This window comes from Anomaloglossus baeobatrachus, chromosome 7, assembly GCF_048569485.1.
Source record: "Anomaloglossus baeobatrachus isolate aAnoBae1 chromosome 7, aAnoBae1.hap1, whole genome shotgun sequence".
NCBI lineage: Eukaryota > Metazoa > Chordata > Amphibia > Anura > Aromobatidae > Anomaloglossus > Anomaloglossus baeobatrachus.
The window spans coordinates 118,127,627-118,147,491 of NC_134359.1; the positions used below are offsets into that span (position 1 = coordinate 118,127,627).

Sequence of the window (19,865 nt, forward strand, 5' to 3'; positions counted from 1 at the left end):
GGGCTCCCCATAACGTGGAGCTCCCCATCCTGAGAATACCAGCCTTCAGCCGTATGGCTTTATCTGGCTGGTATTAAAATTGGGGGGGACCGCACGCCGTTTTTTTTAATTATTTAATTATTTATTTCACTACACAGTATAGACACGCCCACCGGCTGCTGTGATTGGGTGCAGTGTGACACCTGTCACTCAGCGTGTGGGCGTGTCTCACTGTAACCAATCATAGGCGCCGGTGGGCGGGGAAAGCAGGGAATACGAGATTGTTTAATGGGCGGCCGGCTTTTTCAAAACAGTAAAAGCCGCCGGAGCAGTGTGAATGCCGTGCAGCGCCGGGGATCGGGGATCGGTGAGTATATGAGAGAGGGGGATAGACTGACATGGACAGAGAGTGAGAGACAGAGATAGTGACGGACTGACAGAGATTAGTGAATGACAGACATTGTGAGGCGCTTCAGAACGCAGCTTTTCAGCTGCGCTCTGAAGCAGACCTTTTTTAAGCTGCGGTGCAGAGCGCACACCTGCGCACATAGCCTCAGACACCAAAATCGTATGAGGGATGTCACACGTTACAATTGACTAGTTTCGTACTACTAAACGTCCAATGTATGAGGAATAAACGACATGTATGCGATCACCGTATTTTCGTTCAATATCGATCGCATGTAGGTTTCACACACAAATATATCACGAACGATGCCGGATGTGCGTCACTTACAACTTGACCCCGACGACGGATTGAAAGATTTATTGAAGTGTGTAAAGCAGGCTTAATGTAATATTCTATGGCACTTGCCAAGACCATATTATATTATATGGGCTAGATCTTGGGATATTTAATGCAAAGTTGCCTAAAGAAAGATTGTAAAGTGCAGTGCAATTTCTTTACCAAGTTTTGTCCAGGCAATGTGCCAGATTTTGTGACCATGTGTAGGGGTAGTTTCCGGGAATAGGAGCTGATTTTCAGTTCTTGGCAAAAATGTTCACATCTGGCCACCATTGGGGCTAATAATAACTGATCAGTCTGGGATACCCACCAATCTGATATTGATGACCGATGGAAAGAACAGATCATCAATATGGTATGCCTGGAGAATTCCTGAATATGGCAAAGATTGTCAGCCACAGCCCCATGGTCAACAAATTGAAGCTGTTTCTATGAAAGCATTTATTTACTGATTTTGCAAAGCCCCTTTAAATGTTTGCATTAGGTTCTTACCTGTAGTAGTTTTGCAGAAAGCTCTTTTTTGATGTCTTTATATGTAGTGCCAAGGTGATACTACAGTAGAAAACTCACCACTTCCAAGCATATACGGTATAGTCGTCATAATGGAGCCAAAACCTGAATGCTGGTCTTTGGAGACTATGACAAACTGTAAATAAAAAAAATCTGCGGGAATCATGGAATTCCCAGGGGCCCTATAATCTCTGAAAACTCCAGTAGCTAAATGTCACTCATGAGGCGTTCAGCTCTAAACTCAGCAGGTGTCATGGTGCCTTCTGACCCTGTTCACACTGCAGGGTCTGACGCCCCACCTGGTGCTTTAGAGTTGCTTAGTTAGAGCCAGGCATAAACCTGTTGTGTACTTACTAGTGATAAGTCTAGCAAGAGTTAATTTCTGCTGACCTGTGAATTGCTGATTTCTGGAGACCTATCGCGGCCGCCTCCGCCTTTTAAAAGATGGTGGAATCTTCTCTTCTGTGCCGATAACAGCTTTATGCAATTCCAGTCTATGCGCATGGTGATTCAGGTTCTGGTGAACTGTTCTATGCTACTCTTGTGTGTGGTGGAAATACTCTTGTTGTTTGATTATTTCCTTTCCTTTCTTTATTTCCTCCTGAGCACGTTTTGTCTATACTTCGGTGAGTCATTGCTGTGAGTTTGTATTTGGGTTTCCCCCTATCTGTCTGGGATATACCACTCCAGTCCCAGCCCACTCCTAGTTTGGGGTGAGGAGGTATTAGACCTAGGGCTAATCAGGAGTCAGGGTTACGCTGGTGGTCCAGACCTCTTCACCTTCAGAAGTACCTCTAGGATAAGGGACAGATAGGGCTCCCTAGCCTGAGGACCAGTTTAGGAGCCCCAACTCCCAGTTACTATGTTACCATCATGACATTAACATTAATAGTTCTGATAATGGTATGATATGGAGGAATTCCTGTTTATGCTGTTTTTTTACTTTAATTTTTCAGTGGACTGCATAGGTGAAGTTTTGCTTTAAAAGTAGACAATAATGTTATTCCATTCTTCATGTGGCTGAAGCAAAAATCACTGCAGTTGCTGGTGCAAAGCACAAAGCCATGTATGCAAAACAGACAGCAGAAACAATGCAACGAGGATCATAGTCAGTTGTCTACTTGTTCTGTTGTCGGCATATTTTGCCTTGACAGGTCTTATCTCATGAAGATAACCACTGTCCATACGCTCTATTAAGGCATGATGACATAATGGAGGGGTTCCCTGCTCAAGCTCCTTCTTTATTAGCCAGGATGTAGAATCACTCTGAGCGGCGACTTCCATCCTGATGAATGTGAGACGTCTTAATAATACATGCATAGCCATTTATGTGAATGTAATACTACATTATCCTTTAGCCTAGCTGGTCATAGGTTTTCCTGAGAAGATAAGCTTTCACCAGGTGATAGACCTGTGAGTGGCCACATTCTGAAAGGTGTTATTTCTGGTGAATCAACAGCACCACTCCAAAGAGGGGATAAAGCACAGATTGCTGGGGATGTAACCACTAGGACCCCAATTGATCCCAAGATTGGGCTCTGGAACCCTGAAGATGGGTCTCATTAGCTCCATCCTGAATGGCTCCGCCCCATCCTGAATGTAGTGGAGAAGCACATGTTAGGCCTCTACTTCTCAGGGGTATACTTTGGTGAACCCAGGGAAGCCTATACTGGCCCTAAAGCTGGGGCCCCTGAGCTCTCCCTAACATCCGGAGGTACCCATAATAGTAGGGAGGTCTGGGCCTCCAACCTAGGCCCTATCTCCTGTCCTTGACCCTGATGTTATGAACCCCCCCTGCACAACCCACCACCCAGGGGGAATGGGCAAGAACAGAAGACTACCTCCATCAACAAACATGGACAGATAGGGGTAACAACAACAAAACCTACTCGTACACATGGCAACCACACACAAAAGAGCCATAAAACATGCACGAGGGGGGGGGGGGAGACAACACAGAACAACTGAGAGAGTAAATAACAGCTCCTTCCACCTCCTGGCCAAGCTTCCTAATAATAGAATATAACCAGCCACCTCTGGTGGAAGTTGAGGGTATATATAGAACTTAGGCAAGGTCCAAACCAGAATCACCTGACCAAGAGTCAAGAGCTGCTGAAAGTAAACCTGGCAGTAACCCTCTCCTCCCCAAAGGAAAGGGAATACATTTAATCTGCAGAGTCCCACAAGACAAAGGGAGACTCTGACCAAAAACATGTCACAAAACTCCGCCACAGAGGAAAGTCCGTGACGTTACTCCATTCATTGTCAATGGGACTGTTGGAGAAAGACAGGTAAAGTGCTTGGCTTTCTTCACCACTCCCATAAACAATGAATGGATCGGAGGTTGATGATGTGCACCTCAACTCCACTTAAGAATACGCTGCAGAACCACATTCTCCCAGTTCCAGAGCCTTGCTTTTGGGATTGCTGTAGTTCCCACCAGTCAGAACCCGCGATCAACAACTTTCTACCTATCTTTTAACATGAGAATAACCTTTTACATTATAAAAATTGCATGTACTGCGCTTACAAGCTCCTTCCTATTGCCCCTGTAAGCAATGCCCTGAGACCAGTACCACTACAGCGCCCTGTTAGCGCCATATCCCAGCCGGTTTCAGCCTTTATTGCGATTCCTATGCGGAAGAGAGAAAATTGCCGGATATATCAGGATCAGCAGCAAACACTTCAGGTCAGCAGCGTGACAATGCTATTGGTCTGATCTGTCAATCAATTAGAAAGCAACCACGATGTTGGGAGCCTGGGAACGGTGTGCTCCTGAAGATACAACATGAGAAGTCTGGCTCTTGGGACGTACATGATCTCTGTTGTGGAGAATAGACATTAGTGTCTCCTTCCAGTTATTTCCCAATTTTTATAACCAGGCTGCATTGATGTGAAATGAATTGCCAGCGCATCTTTCTGGTATGAAACCTTTCCGCAGAATATACAATACCTTGTGGCTACGCAGGTGATTCAGACATACATCTTGTAACACTAAGGTGAACAGGCAGCAGGTTCATTAAGATCTTGTCATGTTCCAATATATTATAGTTGTCATTCTGATGTTTGCTTGGAGCAAACTGAGAAGCTTGGAAAGCCATGCATTTTTTATGAGCATTTCATTCAGTCTGCAGTCTTAACTATTTCATGGCCAATTGGGCAATTTATTTAAACCATTGCATACAAAGAAGAAAGGGACAAATGTGTGTTAAGAAATTAAGCTGTCACAATCAAGTGTTCACCAATGCACAGCTATCTGCCAGGTTATTCCCCTTGCATGAACTCATGTGAGGTTTTATTTGGATCGTGACACATACTTATTATTTTTATGCTTGTCCTGGTCCTAGACAACCCGTTTAGGAACATAAAGTTTTCTTAAACGGAATCTGTCAGCAGGTTTTTGCTGTTTAACCAGGGGGCAGCATAATGTTGGGACAGAGAGTCTGATTCTAACAATGTGTTCCTTGCTTCATCATCATTCTGTAGTTTGAATGAAATCACTGTTTTATCAGCAGGAAATTATCACTGCGGGACTAAAGGATACTTTACACGCTGCAACATCGCTAGCGATCTCATTAGCGATGTGAAATTCTAGATCGCAAGTGCGATCTTTCGAGATCGCACATAGGTCATTTTACGCATGTGCGATCTCGAAAGATCGCACTTGCGATTTAGAATTTCACATCGCTAATGAGATCGCTAGCGATGTCGTAGCGTGTAAAGTACCCTTAAGTGTCCTGGGCCAGGCTAATCTGTGTATCACCGCCCCACTGATTGGCAGCTTACTAACCATGTACAGTGTACATAGGAAGCTACCAATCAGGGGAGTGGTGGGGTTATACAGGACTCGAGGGTCTGAGTACTGCTATATCTACAGCAGAGAAAACAGTGATTTTATCATAACTGCACCAAGCACTCCAGTAAGTGATACATTGCCGAAATCAGGGTTTCTACAGATACATTATGCTGATCTCATATTCAATAGCGAACAACCTGCTGACATATTCCATTTAAAGGATTGGTGCCATGAACGCTTTTCATCACCTATCAACACATCTGATGTGTGATTGCTGAGGGATCAATTCTTAAGGGTACTTTACACACAACAATATTGCTAACGATATATCATCGGGGTCACGGTGTTCGTGACGCACATCCAGCGCCGTTAGCGATATCGTTGTGTGTGACTAAAAGGAGCGACGATCAACGATCGCAAAAAAACTTCAAAAATCGTTGATCGTTGACACGTCGCTCCTTTTTATAATATCGTTGGTGGTGCATGCCGCTGGTTGTTCGTCGTTCCTGCGGCATCACACATCGCTATGTGTGACACCACAGGAACGACGAACATCTCCTTACCTGCGTCCACCGGCAATGAGGAAGGAAGGAGGTGGGCAGCATGTTCCGGCCGCTCTTTTCCGCCCCTCCTCTGCTATTGGGCGGCCGCTTAGTGACATCGCTGTGACGCCGAACGAACCGCCCCCTTAAAGGAGAGATTGTTCAGTGTCTCCATCGACGTCGCTAAATTACAGGGGTTGGGGGAAGGGCCTCACGAAAAAAGGATTGAACTACTGTAGTGTCCTCCCTGAAGATAAGTCACTATGTGTCTGGCAGTGAATAACTTTCTTCTCCCAGTACATTAATCCTACATGTTCAGTCAGGCCGAGCCAATCCTAAGCTGCCATGCATGGAGAAATATAGCCCGGTAGAGTTTCTTTATTTCTTATTTACCTGATGAATGTATTTTTACCAATGTTTTTTTCTGACCGTTGAAATATTATATCCTCATGTGATTGTTCAATGAGCATAACATAGTGTAACGGGGAGGTCACAAATACACAGACAGTCTGACTCTACTCCAGAAGATGAATGTCTAATGACACGCGGTGAGCAAACAGGGCTTTATCTCTCCAGGAATAGTTGTACTCTTTATCTAGGTCACAGGTAACATGAAGGTCAAAGGTTTGCAGGTCACTACACAGTAGTTTAGAGTGTAAACATTTGGGAAACCTGGAGTGCAACAGTTTGTCCATAATAAGAATTACAACTCAGCATTAAAATGAATGATGGCCCTCCGAAATGAAGAGGCAGGTAATAATAATAATAATAATAATATTCTGTTGTACTCTCATACTCTTCACCTTGCATGGGATATGCCTTAGTATGGAAACATTCCCCCTTAGATTCCTTGTCAGAAGCCTCTCAACTGGCCAAATCAGATGTCCTGCTTTGCACTGATAAGGGGCAAACACCCCAAAACATGTGTCTGCAAATGAAGGATCTGGCTTGGCTTCTTATCTTAAGCAATGTGCTAATGCTTATTAAAGAGTCAAAATTGACTTTGCTACTTCTAATAGGAGGAGCTACAGTTCTAGTACTCTTTCTCTCTGAAGAGTCTATTTACATATTTATATTTCCAGAGTTACATTGCATGGCTTATAAGTCTTTTTATGCCAGCTTGGCACTCTATACTGTAATTATAGTCGTGGGAGTGGACCCACGGGACCGTGCACTGGACTCCCCTGTGGCGTTGCCTCGAGCAAACCCCTATACAGGGACTGTTAGGTGTAACCCCAGAGGGCCTAGATGCATGGAAGCCGGGATCAGCAGGATTCACAGGATAAAGTCTTATAGATTCAGGATCCGATCTGAACCAGGTACAGGTTAACGGGATCAGGCAGAAGTCCAGAACCGAAAACTGGTGCAGGTCACAGGGATGAGGCTGAAGTCCAGAAGCGGAGAGTGGTGCAGGTTAACAGGATCAGGGTGAAGTCCAGAACTGAAGGCTGGTGCAGGTTACAGGGATCAGGCTGGAGTGTGTGCTCAGACGGGACTCAGGATCTGCAAGCAGAGACAGAGTTACACCAAGCACAGGCTTAGAGGGACCTGAACAACTGGTACAAGAGACAAGCTACAGGGACGCGTTGAACAAGCATTGGCCATGGGGAATAGGAAGTCTTAAATACCCAAGGAGAAATATTCCCCCATGGAAACCATGTCAGAGGACACTCACATAGTCATAGTCGAAAAACAGCCCAAAACGTGTCTGCCAATGAGGTATCTGGTTTGGCTTCTTAAGCTGGGTTTACACGCTGCAACATCGCAAAGGACATCGCTGTAACGTCACCGGTTTGGTGACGCAATAGCGACCTCCCTAAGTCTCTGCTAAGTCTCTGGTGAGCGTTCAAACAGGCAAACCTGGCCAACAACTCAACAGCGATCCGGACCTGCAGAGCGACCTAGCTGGTTGTTGGGGACGTTGATAATCAGCCTTATGAAAGGGAAGTTGCTAACAAAGTCGCTGAAAAGGCTTCACACACTGAAACTTCATGCTGCACAGCGGGAAACAAAGGACCTAGGAATGGTCCTGAACGATTTGTAACGATTACAACTTCACAGCAGGGGCCGGGTCGCTGATAGGATTCACACACTGCAACATCGCAAACAACATCGCTATTGCGTCACAAAACCGGTGACGTTACAGCGATGTCGTTTGAGATGTTGCAGTGTGTAAACCCAGCTTTATTCTTAGTCATGAGATTAGGCTCATTAAAGGGTCAATATTGACTTTGCTACTTCTTATAGGAGGAGCTCAGTTCTAGTCCTCTTTCTTACTAAAGAGGCTATTTACATATTTAAATTTCCAGAGGAGCATTGCATGGCCTATCAGTCTCTTCATGCTGACTTGGCACTCTCTACAAGGAGAAAAATTCACCCATAGAAACCATGTCAGAGGAAACTCACATAGTCAAATTACTGATGGAGGGAAAACACCCCAAAATGTGTCTGCCAATGGAGTGTTTGGTCTGGCTTCTTATTCTTAGTCAAGGGACTAGGCTCATTAAAGGGTCAATACTGACTTTTAGGATTCCTACATCCAATAGGTGTAGAGTTCGAGTCATCTTCTTCTCTGTTATATTAGTGTAAAATGTGTCTTTGGGACTTTGGGTCCTTCCCAAAAACGTTCCGCAAAATCTCAAAATCTTCTATATTCATTTTTTGGTTCCACAATTTCAGTAATCGGATTTTACTTACATTCCATTTCTTGTACTATCTGTATAGTTTCCCATGTGTTGGTTTTTGGAATTTTGACTTTCTTGTATCAGCTGTTGTTGGTGATATTATATTATCTGCTTTTATGGTCATCGGGGAAATATTTGGCCTCACAGTGTAAAGACCACCCAAAACGGTTGTTAAAGGAAAATATTATTCATCTAAAGACTGATGTTAAAAATGTAAAAGCAAATAAATATTTTGAATGGAGATCTTCATTTTGCATATAAAGATATAGTCCAGGACTATTCTGCTACAGTACACAGGCTTATCTTAACATTATTAAAAAATGTCTACAGATGTTCTAGTAATGGGTCTGCAGATAAGAGAAGGATTCAGCCAAAGTCTCATGGGAAATCAGACAGCTACTTTCTATTGTTTTATTCCAGTAAAAGACAAGGAAGGAAGATATCTTAATGGTATTGAATATTCCGTGAAACGTTTATCGATAAAAGCCAATATTTCTCAATGACATTTGTTTTCATCTTTTTAAATATTAATAACAATAAATATTGCGCTTGGAACAGAATGAAAAATAAGGGTATGTTCACATGGAGTTTTTGAGGAGTCTTTTTTTTAGTGGGTTAAGTCCAAAAAACACTTGAAAATTGCTCAAAATATACTTGAATTAATTCCCAATTGAATTTAATTTAATTTTTTTATTGTAAAACTTCTTTGCTGGTCTTATGTTCAGTCTTTTGAGTCTTTTTCTTCCACGTTAAGAAAAACAGGAAAACTCCTGGAAGGGAAAAGAAAATTCGTGTCACTTTTTTGAAGTGTCTCCTGATGGAAAACAGGCAGTGTGCAATCAAAAGGCTACAAAAAATGCTTTAAGAATAAACTGTACATAAACGCTTAAAAACTATTCAAAATTGCTTTAGGAGGCAAAACAACAAAATAATTCTTTGAAACACTCTTAGGGTATGTGCATAGCACCCCAAACCTGCTACCAAAAATGAACATAGGCACAACAATCAAAAATGACACAGTGCACATGTTCAGTCCTTTATTAATTATTTAACCGTTTCAGAGTTTGGAAACCGTGAAGCATTTAAAAGTAACCTGTTCATTCATTGCATTCGGGGTGGGGATGGTTTCTTGGTGCTTACAATGTGTACTGACCATGTGCTTTTGTGCCTTAGGGGTGCTTCACACACAGCGAGCTCGCTGCCGAGATCGCTGCTGAGTCACGTTTTTTGTGACGCAGCAGTGACCTCATTAGCGATCTCGCTGTGTGTGACACTGAGCAGCGATCTGGCCCCTGCTGCGAGATCGCTGCTCGTTACACACAGCCCTGGTTCGTTTTCTTCAAAGGCGCTCTCCCACTGTGACACACACATCGCTGTGTATGACAGCGAGAGAGCGACGAAATGAAGCGAGCAGGGAGCAGGAGCCGGCATCTGGCAGCTGCGGTAAGCTGTAACCAAGATAAACATCGGGTAACCAAGGTGGTTTCCCGATATTTACCTTAGTTACCAGCCTCCGCTGCTCTCACGCTGCCTGTGCTGCCGGCTCCGGCTTTCTGCACATGTAGCTGCATTACACATCGGGTTAATTAACCCGATGTGTACTGTAGCTAGGAGAGCAAGGAGCCAGCGCTAAGCAGTGTGCGCGGCTCCCTGCTCTCTGCACATGTAGCTGCATTACACATCGGGTTAATTAACCCGATGTGTACTGTAGCTAGGAGAGTGCGCTGGTAACTAATGTAAACATCGGGTAACCATACCCGATGTTTACCTTAGTTACCAGTGTCCTCAGCTTCCAGACGCCGGCTCCGTGCAAGCGCAGCGTCGCTTGCACATCGCTGCTGGCTGGGGGCTGGTCACTGGTGAGATCTGCCTGTTTGACAGCTCACCAGCGACCATGTAGCGATGCAGCAGCGATCCTGACCAGGTCAGATCGCTGGTCGGATCGCTGCTGCATCGCTAAAGTGTGAAGGTACCCTAACTCATCGCTTCTAATCAGAGCCGACGAGAGAGCGCACTGTCATTGTGCACTGAGAAGAACATTGTACATGTTCTGATGACACTTAAGTGGGTCTCACCTCCCTTAAAGGGAACCTGTCACCAGATTTGGGCCCTATGCCCTATAAGCTGCCGCCACACCAGTGGACTCTTATATACAGCATTCTAACATGCTGTATATAAGAGCCCAGGCCGCTGTGTAGAACATTAAAAAAACTTTATAATACTCACCTCAGGGCAGATCAAAGTTTTGTAGTGTGCCTGCGCAGGACCTCAATGCCGGTGCCTGTGCATGACGTAGGATGCTTCAGAAGAAGGAGGAGTAAGATGGCCAAAAGAGGAGACGCCGGTCCCGTAGAACAGCACCACCCATCTGACCAGTTTGCACCACACCGACCCCCTAGGTGAGAATTATAAAGTGTTTTTTTATGTTCTACACAGCGGCCTGGGCTCTTATATACAGCATATTAGAATGCTGTATAAAAGAGTCCACTGGTGGTGGCCGCAGCTTATAGGGCCCAAATCTGGTGACAGGTTCCCTTTAATTGTGCCTGGAGTTGTGTGACATTCGTCCTCCGGTTCTGAAGGGCGTTGTTCACAATGAAGCGGTCATCATTGTGGGATGTGGCCAAAGGACGACTACTTCTATCCCTTGCTATGACTCTTCCAGTCTCCCGGTATCTCTGTTGCAACCTGTTGATGACACTCTATGACACTAAGCTCAGTGGCCATTTGTGTCTGAGAACATCCTGCTTGAAGCCTCGCAGTGGTGAGGTACAGTTGATCAATTGTTATGTGTCTTCTTGGTCTCATCATGTCAAAATATGAACAGCATGATGAGGAGGACTGTTCCTGTTGTGAATTTTGCCATTAGCTCCCTGTTAGAAAACAGCAAGTTGTGCAAAAAGTGCTGAAACATTGAACAGATGGACACGTGCATCCAAAAGTGTAGAGAAGGTCACATTACGTTCACCTAAACAGGTTAGAGCTAGTTATGGGTGAATAGTAATTATTCGTATTTGGATAATGCTTACCGAATACTGAGTACTATTCCAGCATTCATCACAACAAATATAATGCTCGGGTTCCCCAGTGACTTGCATTAGGTCTGTTATTCATGCTGAATACCAGAATAGTACTTTGGCATTTTTTTTACGAATAATCTGAACTCGAATAGTTACTATGCGCCCATCACTAGTTAGAGGGCATTTTAGGATCATTCTGAAATTTCACCCGAAAGGCATATAAATATCCTTAACTTTCTGTCAGTAGTGTATAATTCAAACCTTAAAGATATGTATATTAATTTACAGCATTGTAGAACTTATGTTTTGGAAGATATAAAAACTAGGAGAGTTTTTATTTCATACTGCAATGATGTAAAAAAAGCTAATACCAAATATTCAATTCTGACTCGTATTGAAATGTGACACAACTTCAGCTTCCCTAAAACACTACATAGGGTTCTGCCTTTTGTTGACTTGAACTTTTGCCTGATTACGTTTGTTCTGTTCAGTACATTTTGTGTATTTATCCTCTGCAGAAACGTGACATTGCTGCTTGAACTTACTGGGAAAATTGTTACATTTGGTATTTTTTAACCAATTTGGTTTACATCCGGGGTCTCAAACTCAGCCGACTAAATGGGCTGCACATAGAAAAAAACTAGAATATGATGGGCAGCGTTCTTTGTGTGACAAGATGATGCTTTCAGTGATACCATTGTTTTTTAACTTTTGATTATTTATTTTATTCTTTTAAATTATTTAATCATATGGATTATAATACAGGTCATTTTTGTTATTTTTTACTTTGATTTTTTTTTTAAAGTGTTAAAGTGTTTTACTTTTTTTGTTGCACAATTGGTGCCATACAGTAATATTGTTTTACAATTAGCCCCCATATAGTAATTCTGGTCCCTTCTTATAATATTGTCCCCAATCCTGTATGTCCCTTGTCCTATAATTGTCCTCATCTTATAATAATGGTCCCCTACCCTGTAATAATGCCCCTCATCCTGTATTAATGCACCTCAGCCTGTAATAATGGTCCCCATTCTATAATATCCCATTTCTGTATTAGTGTCCCCTATTGTTTTAATGTACCACGTCCTGTAATAATGTCCCTAAGCTTGTACTAATGTTTCCTATACTGTATTAATGCCCCACACTCTGGTCTCCATTTTATAAAAATCTTGTAATATGTCCTGTATGCTATATGTTTATCCAGTTTCTGCTTAAAGATTTCTATTGAGGAAGAGCTCACCACCTCCCGTGGTAGCCTGTTCCACTCCATGACTGCCCTCACTGTCAGAAAGCTTTTCCTAATGTCTAATCTGAATCTCCTTCCTTTAGGTTTCATCCCATTGCTTCTTGTACTTCCTTGTGCTAATGAGAATAGGGTAGTTCCCTCTGCACTGTGACTACTTAGCAGATATTTGTAGTCCGCTATTAAGTCTCCTCTCAGCCTTCTCTTTTTCAAACTAAGCATCCCTAGTATGCTTTAATAATTTCCCTCATCCTGTAATAAGATCCCCTGTTTTGTAATAATGGTCACCATCTTGTAATAATGTTCCCCATTCTGGTTCACTTCTTGTAGTAATGTTCCCATCGTGGTCACCTTTTTGTATTAATGTCCCTATCCTTGTCCCATCTTGGTGTATTGTCATCATCCTGGTGCTCTTCTTGTACTAATGTCCCCTTCCTGGTCTCATCTTGTAGTAATGTCTACATCCTGGTTCCTTTCTTGTAATAATATCCCCATCCTGGTCCTCATCTTATAATAATGTCCTCATCCTGGGATTCTTCTTGTAGTAATGTCCGCATTCTGGTCCCCATCTTGTTGTATTGTTCCCAACCTGATGCCCTTCTTATAGTAATGTCCCCATCCTGGTCCTCCTTTTGTAGTAATGTCCCCATCCTGATCTCATCTTGTAGTAGTGTCCCCATCCTGGTCCCCTTCTTGTAATGTCCACATCCTGGTGCTATTCTTGTAGTAATGTCCCCATCCTGGTCCCATCTTGTAGTAATGTCCTCCTCTTGGTCCCATCTTGTAGTAAAGTCTCCATCCTGGTCCACTTCTTGTAGTAATGTCCCTATCCTGGTCCCTTTTTTGTAGTATTATCCCCCATCCTTGTCCCCTTCTTGTCGTAATGTTGCCATCTTGTAATAATTTTCTCCCATTATGCCGTTCTTTACATACACTTAAAAAAAAAGGTTCCTTTCACATGTCCTCGTACCCTCGACGAACAGTGTCCTCCTCTTCATTCTCCATGGATGATGCATAGCAATTATGTCAGGCGCTTCCAAAATGGACATGTAGATGTCAGCTGCCGACCTCTGATAGGCCAGTGGCTGGTTCAGATATTGTTTTGATTCAACGTGAGCTGGTCTTGGAGCTACATTACATTTCAATTTCATTTTTCTACAAGAATGTACATTCAGCAGAAAAGAAGTGCTGGAATTGGCAGCCCTCTGACTACCTGGACGTGGTTGGTTCAGAAGGTTAAGGGCCTGAGTGCTGCACAATGGAACCATGTGGCCCTCGGGCCAGGAGTTTGAAACCCCTGGTCTACATGTTACCTGTTTAGATGATAACTAGGGAAATCATGACTGGTAATTCCTTCAGGAAGTGAGAATTGACTTGACTTATGCTGTGATGTAGTGGCATCATTAGAGATCTTTGGCTGCCCAACTTGTGTCACAGGCAAAGCCACCATGTAGACTCAGCCTTAGTACACCCAATATAAAAGCTTAGGCTCAGGCCAGACGGTCATTAATGCAAGTGAATCGCATGATACTTGGCTCCCGCTCTGCTGGAGTGTAAGCCGAGTGTTATGCAAGTGTCATGCCACTGTGCTGCAATCCTGCGATCACAGCACAGCTGCGGAGGACAGGGCGGGCGCTGCGGAGGAGAGTGAGGGAGTAATCTCCCCATCTCCTCCACCATCAGCTTATGCCATTCTCGCACTGCACTCGCATAACACTGGTGTAATGTGAGCGCAGTGCGATGTTTATCTCGCACCCATAGACTTGTATGGGGGCAAGTGAAAACAAATCAGAATCCACCCGCAGCATGCTGTGATTGTTTTCTCGGTCCGATTAGGGCGAAGAAAAAAATCGCTCATGGGAGCAGGCCCATAGAGTAACCGGTCCAAGTGGACTGCAATTTTTTATCGCATTCCACTGGCTCTGTTTTTCTCGCCGTGTGTGCTGACCCTTATTGTAAAAATAATATGGCATTTTTATAAATATGCAAGTTTTTTCCATAAACTAAACAGTATTTATGCAACGAATGTAACTCAGGTCATATCAAAATATGATCCAGAACAAACATTTGATTTTTAAAGAGCTCCATTCTCAGTTTTTCCTTGCGTCAGTTCTGACCTGTCATGGTAGTATGAACAGCTGAGTATTCCTTAGACATCTGTCATGTAGAATGAAATGTCATCATGTGACTTAATGTGCACAGCGCGGTGCATGACTATGGCTTACTTTTACTTAAAGGATCAAGTATAAAATACTTTATTATAACCTTGTGTATTTTTGGACATAATATAGTTAAATGTACTATTTTCTTGTATTTTTATTCTCAGTGAGACATCTGACTATCCTTCTCTGTGCCATCAGTTAGTTAGCCTATAAATGGTTGTATTGTTAAAGGGGCCAACAGGGGGTTTGTTTGTTTTTTCCTATGGGGCTAAGAAGGCACTGGCTAACAACCTGGTCAGCACCCATCTCTTCTGGCTGAGAGCGGCCGTGGACCACTCCTGCTGGCAATTCTACTGCGTTGTGTCATGTGAACAGTGCAACTCCTTCTCTTCCACAATGCTCATTGGCAGGTGTCGCTGTTGATGTCATGCTGATTGACAGATGCCTCCCTACTGCCTAACTGTTGGGAACTGGCTGTCAATCAGCATGACGTTGGCGATGAGGCCCTGTCAACAGAGCAAACTAGAAGAGAAAGAGCTGCTCTGTTGACGTGAGGAGAATCGCTACCTGAGTCGGGAGAGTCATCCACAGGGCAGAATAGGCAGATAGTTAGCAAAAACCTGCCGGTAAGTTCTTAGCCTCATTAAGAAAAAAACAAAGTCCTGTTAACTCTTTTAACATTTTACACCCTCTGTTAACTAGTCTATAAACATTATATATTTGTAATATTATAATGTTGGTTTGCTTATACCATATTCATATTCAATAACCCATTGATCAGTGAGCAACTGCTCTTACGATTGGGCTACTGCTTGTTATAACAAAGATTATATATAAAGTACAGCCAAAAGTTTGGACACACCTTCTCATTCAAAGAGTTTTCTTTATTTTCATGACTCTGAAAATTGTAGATTCACATTGAAGACATCAAAACTATGAATTAACACATGTGGAATGAAATACTTAACAAAAAAAGTGTGGAATATGTCTTATATTCTAGGTTCTTCAAAGTAGCCACCATTTGCTTTGATTACTGCTTTGCACACTCTTGGCATTCTCTTGAGCTTCAAGAGGTAGTCAGCGGAAATGGTCTTCCAAAAGTCTTGAAGGAGTTCCCAGAGATGCTTAGCACTTGTTGGCCCTTTTGCCTTCACTCTGCGGTCCAGGTCACCCCAAACCATCTCGATTGGGTTCAGGTCTGGTGACTGTGGAGACCAAGTCATCTGGCGTAGCACCCTATCACTCTCCTTCTTAGTCAAATAGCCCTTACACAGCCTGGAGGTGTGTTTGGGGTCATTGTCCTGTTGAAAAATAAATGATGGTCCAACTAAACGCAAAATGGATGGAATAGCATGCCGCTGCAAGATGCTGTTGTAGCCATGCTGGTTCAGTATGCCTTCAATTTTGAATAAATCCACAACAGTGTCACCATTAAAGCACCCCCACACTATCACACCTCCTCCTCCATGCTTCACGGTTGGAACCAGGCATGTAGAGTCCATCCGTTCACCTATTTCTGTATCACACAAAGACACTGTGGTTGGATCCAAAGATCTCAAATTTGGATTCATCAGACCAAAGCACAGATTTCCAGTGGTCCAGTGTCCATTTCTTGTGTTCTTTAGCCCAAACAAGTCTCTTCTGCTTGTTGCCTGTCCTTAGCAGTGGTTTCCTAGCAGCTATTTTACCCTGAAGGTCTGCTGCACAAAGTTTCCTCTTAACAGTTGTTCTAGAGATGTGTCTGTTGCTAGAACTCTGTGTGGCATTGACCTGGTCTCTAATCTGAGCTGCTGTTAACCTGCGATTTCTGAGGCTGGTGACTCGGATAAACTTATCCTCCACAGCAGAGGTGACTCTTGGTCTTCTTTCCTGGGGCAGTCCTCCTGTGAGCCAGTTTCTTTGTAGTGTTTGATGGTTTTTGCCACTGCACTTGGGGACACTTTCAAAGATTTCCCAATTTTTCGGACTGATTGACCTTCATTTCTTCAAGCAATGATGGCCACTCGTTTTTTTACTTAGAATTTGTATTATGGCAAGAAAAAAGCAGCTAACAGTCTATTCAGTAGGACTATCAGCTGTGTATCCACCAGACATCTGCACAACACAACTGATGGTCTAAACCCCATTTATAAGGCAAGAAATCCCACTTATTAAACCTGACAGGGCACACCTGTGTAGTGAAAACCATTTCCGGTCACTACCTCTTAAAACTCAAGAGAATGCCAAGAGTGTGCAAAGCAGTAATCAAAGCAAAAGGTGGCTACTTTGTAGAACCTAGAATATAAGACATATTTTCAGTTGTTTCACACTTTTTTGTTAAGTATTTCATTCCACATGTGTTAATTCATAGTTTTGATGCCTTCAACGTGAATCTACAATTTTCAGAGTCATGAAAATAAAGAAAACTCTTTGAATGAGAAGATGTGTTCAAACTTTTGGACTGTACTGTGTATATATATATATATATATATACACACATATATACAGTTAGGTCCAGAAATATTTGGACAGTGACACAATGTTCGCGAGTTGGGCTCTGCATGCCACCACATTGGATTTGAAATGAAACCTCTACAACAGAATTCAAGTGCAGATTGTAACGTTTAATTTGAAGGTTTGAACAAAAATATCTGATAGAAATTGTAGGAATTGTACACATTTCTTTACAAACACTCCACATTTTAGGAGGTCAAAAGTAATTGGACAAATAAACCAAACCCAAACAAAATATTTTTATTTTCAATATTTTGTTGCGAATCCTTTGGAGGCAATCACTGCCTTAAGTCTGGAACCCATGGACATGGACATCACCAAACGCTGGGTTTCCTCCTTCTTAATGCTTTGCCAGGCCTTTACAGCCGCAGCCTTCAGGTCTTGCTTGTTTGTGGGTCTTTCCGTCTTACGTCTGGATTTGAGAAAGTGAAATGCATACTCAATTGGGTTAAGATCTGGTGATTGACTTGGCCATTGCAGAATGTTCCACTTTTTTGCACTCATGAACTCCTGGGTAGCTTTGGCTGTATGCTTGGGGTCATTGTCCATCTGTACTATGAAGCGCCGTCCGATCAACTTTGCGGCATTTGGCTGAATCTGGGCTGAAAGTATATCCCTGTACACTTCAGAATTCATCCAGCTACTCTTGTCTGCTGTTATGTCATCAATAAACACAAGTGACCCAGTGCCATTGAAAGCCATTCATGCCCATGCCATCACGTTGCCTCCACCATGTTTTACAGAGGATGTGGTGTGCCTTGGATCATGTGCCGTTCCCTTTCTTCTCCAAACTTTTTTCTTCCCATCATTCTGGTACAGGTTGATCTTTGTGTCATCTGTCCATAGAATACTTTTCCAGAACTGAGCTGGCTTCATGAGGTGTTTTTCAGCAAATTTAACTCTTGCCTGTCTATTTTTGGAATTGATGAATGGTTTGCATCTAGATGTGAACCCTTTGTATTTACTTTCATGGAGTCTTCTCTTTACTGTTGACTTAGAGACAAATACACCTACTTCACTGAGAGTGTTCTGGACTTCAGTTGATGTTGTGAACGGGTTCTTCTTCACCAAAGAAAGTATGCGGCGATCATCCACCACTGTTGTCATCCGTGGACGCCCAGGCCTTTTTGAGTTCCCAAGCTCACCAGTCAATTCCTTTTTTCTCAGAATGTACCCGACTGTTGATTTTGCTACTCCAAGCATGTCTGCTATCTCTCTGATGGATTTTTTTCTTTTTTTTCAGCCTCAGGATGTTCTGCTTCACCTCAATTGAGAGTTCCTTAGACCGCATGTTGTCTGGTCACAGCAACAGCTTCCAAATGCAAAACCACACACCTGTAATCAACCCCAGACCTTTTAACTACTTCATTGATTACAGGTTAACGAGGGAGATGCCTTCAGAGTTAATTGCAGCCCTTAGAGTCCCTTGTCCAATTACTTTTGGTCCCTTGAAAAAGAGGAGGCTATGCATTACAGAGCTATGATTCCTAAACCCTTTCTCCGACTTGGATGTGAAAACTCTCATATTGCAGCTGGGAGTGTGCACTTTCAGCCCATATTATATATATAATTGTATTTCTGAACATGTTTTTGTAAACAGCTAAAATAACAAAACTTGTGTCACTGTCCAAATATTTCTGGCCCTGACTGTATATATATATATATTATAATTATAAATAGATATATAGATATATAGATGTATATATATATATTAGTATATAGATATATATTATAAATAAATATATAGCTATATATTATATACACTGTATATTGATGATTATTTGGGTCTAAGCGGCTGACGGTAACACAATATACAAGGACATGCACAGCTACAGTATATGAAAGTGTTGGTTTTCTAGTGAATGAAAGACTTATGTTCGGCTCGTCTATATAATTGTGTCAACACCCTTGTATTTTATTAGGCTGAATGGTGAATTAACCTCTTTTCTGGTTCCTCTCTTTCAGCTGCTCAGAATGAAGAGCGTTTGTGTGCCTACAAAGACCCCAACCACATGGACCACGGGGTCAGTGAAAGCCAGATATCCCCAGAGAATGGAACAGTGGAATGTTCCAAGGGCAGTACCTGCTTTGGATTATGGGAAAAAACAAGAGACGGTGAAATCAATCTCGTCAAACAAGGTAAGTACAATGAAAGATATTAAAGTACAACTAAATATATGCAGCATAAAGCATTATTCAAATCTGCAGATTTACATACATTGTATTTTATTATTAGCAACATTTTTGTGTCTGGCACTCTATATATAAAGTATATAATTTATACAATAATGTGAGGTGCAAAGAAAATGAATAAAAAACTTCAGCAAAATATACATTATTTATTTCAAATTTCCAAATTTCAATACTAAAGTAAACAAACTTGCCCTGTTAACAATTTCAAAGCTACATTTTTATTAAATTGGCAAGACTTCATTAATTCATAAAAAGAATAAAAGAGAAAAATCCCTTTTCAAAGAAAAGTACACAACCTATAATGATTCTATAAACATGTACAAGACAAAACCAGACGTGTTACTTAGAGACAAAAAACAAAATAACCAAAATAGCTTCTCAAATGTCATCTTTATTGGCAATAATTTCTTGTCTTGCACAATAGAAGCATTCAACTCAAAAGGAAATATATATATATATATATATATATATATATATATATACACTGCATGCAGAATT

At 42.3% G+C, this 19,865-nt stretch overlaps 1 protein-coding gene across 1 annotated transcript in view; it reads left to right on the forward strand.

The window, feature by feature from the left end:
• Nucleotides 1–19,865, forward strand: part of BMPR2 (bone morphogenetic protein receptor type 2) — a 284,724-nt gene that overhangs the window by 91,896 nt on the left and 172,963 nt on the right. The window contains exon 2 of the mRNA XM_075317608.1: nt 19,140–19,313. Within this exon, the coding sequence (XP_075173723.1) occupies nt 19,140–19,313 (174 nt within the window). The remainder of the gene's footprint in view (nt 1–19,139; nt 19,314–19,865) is intronic.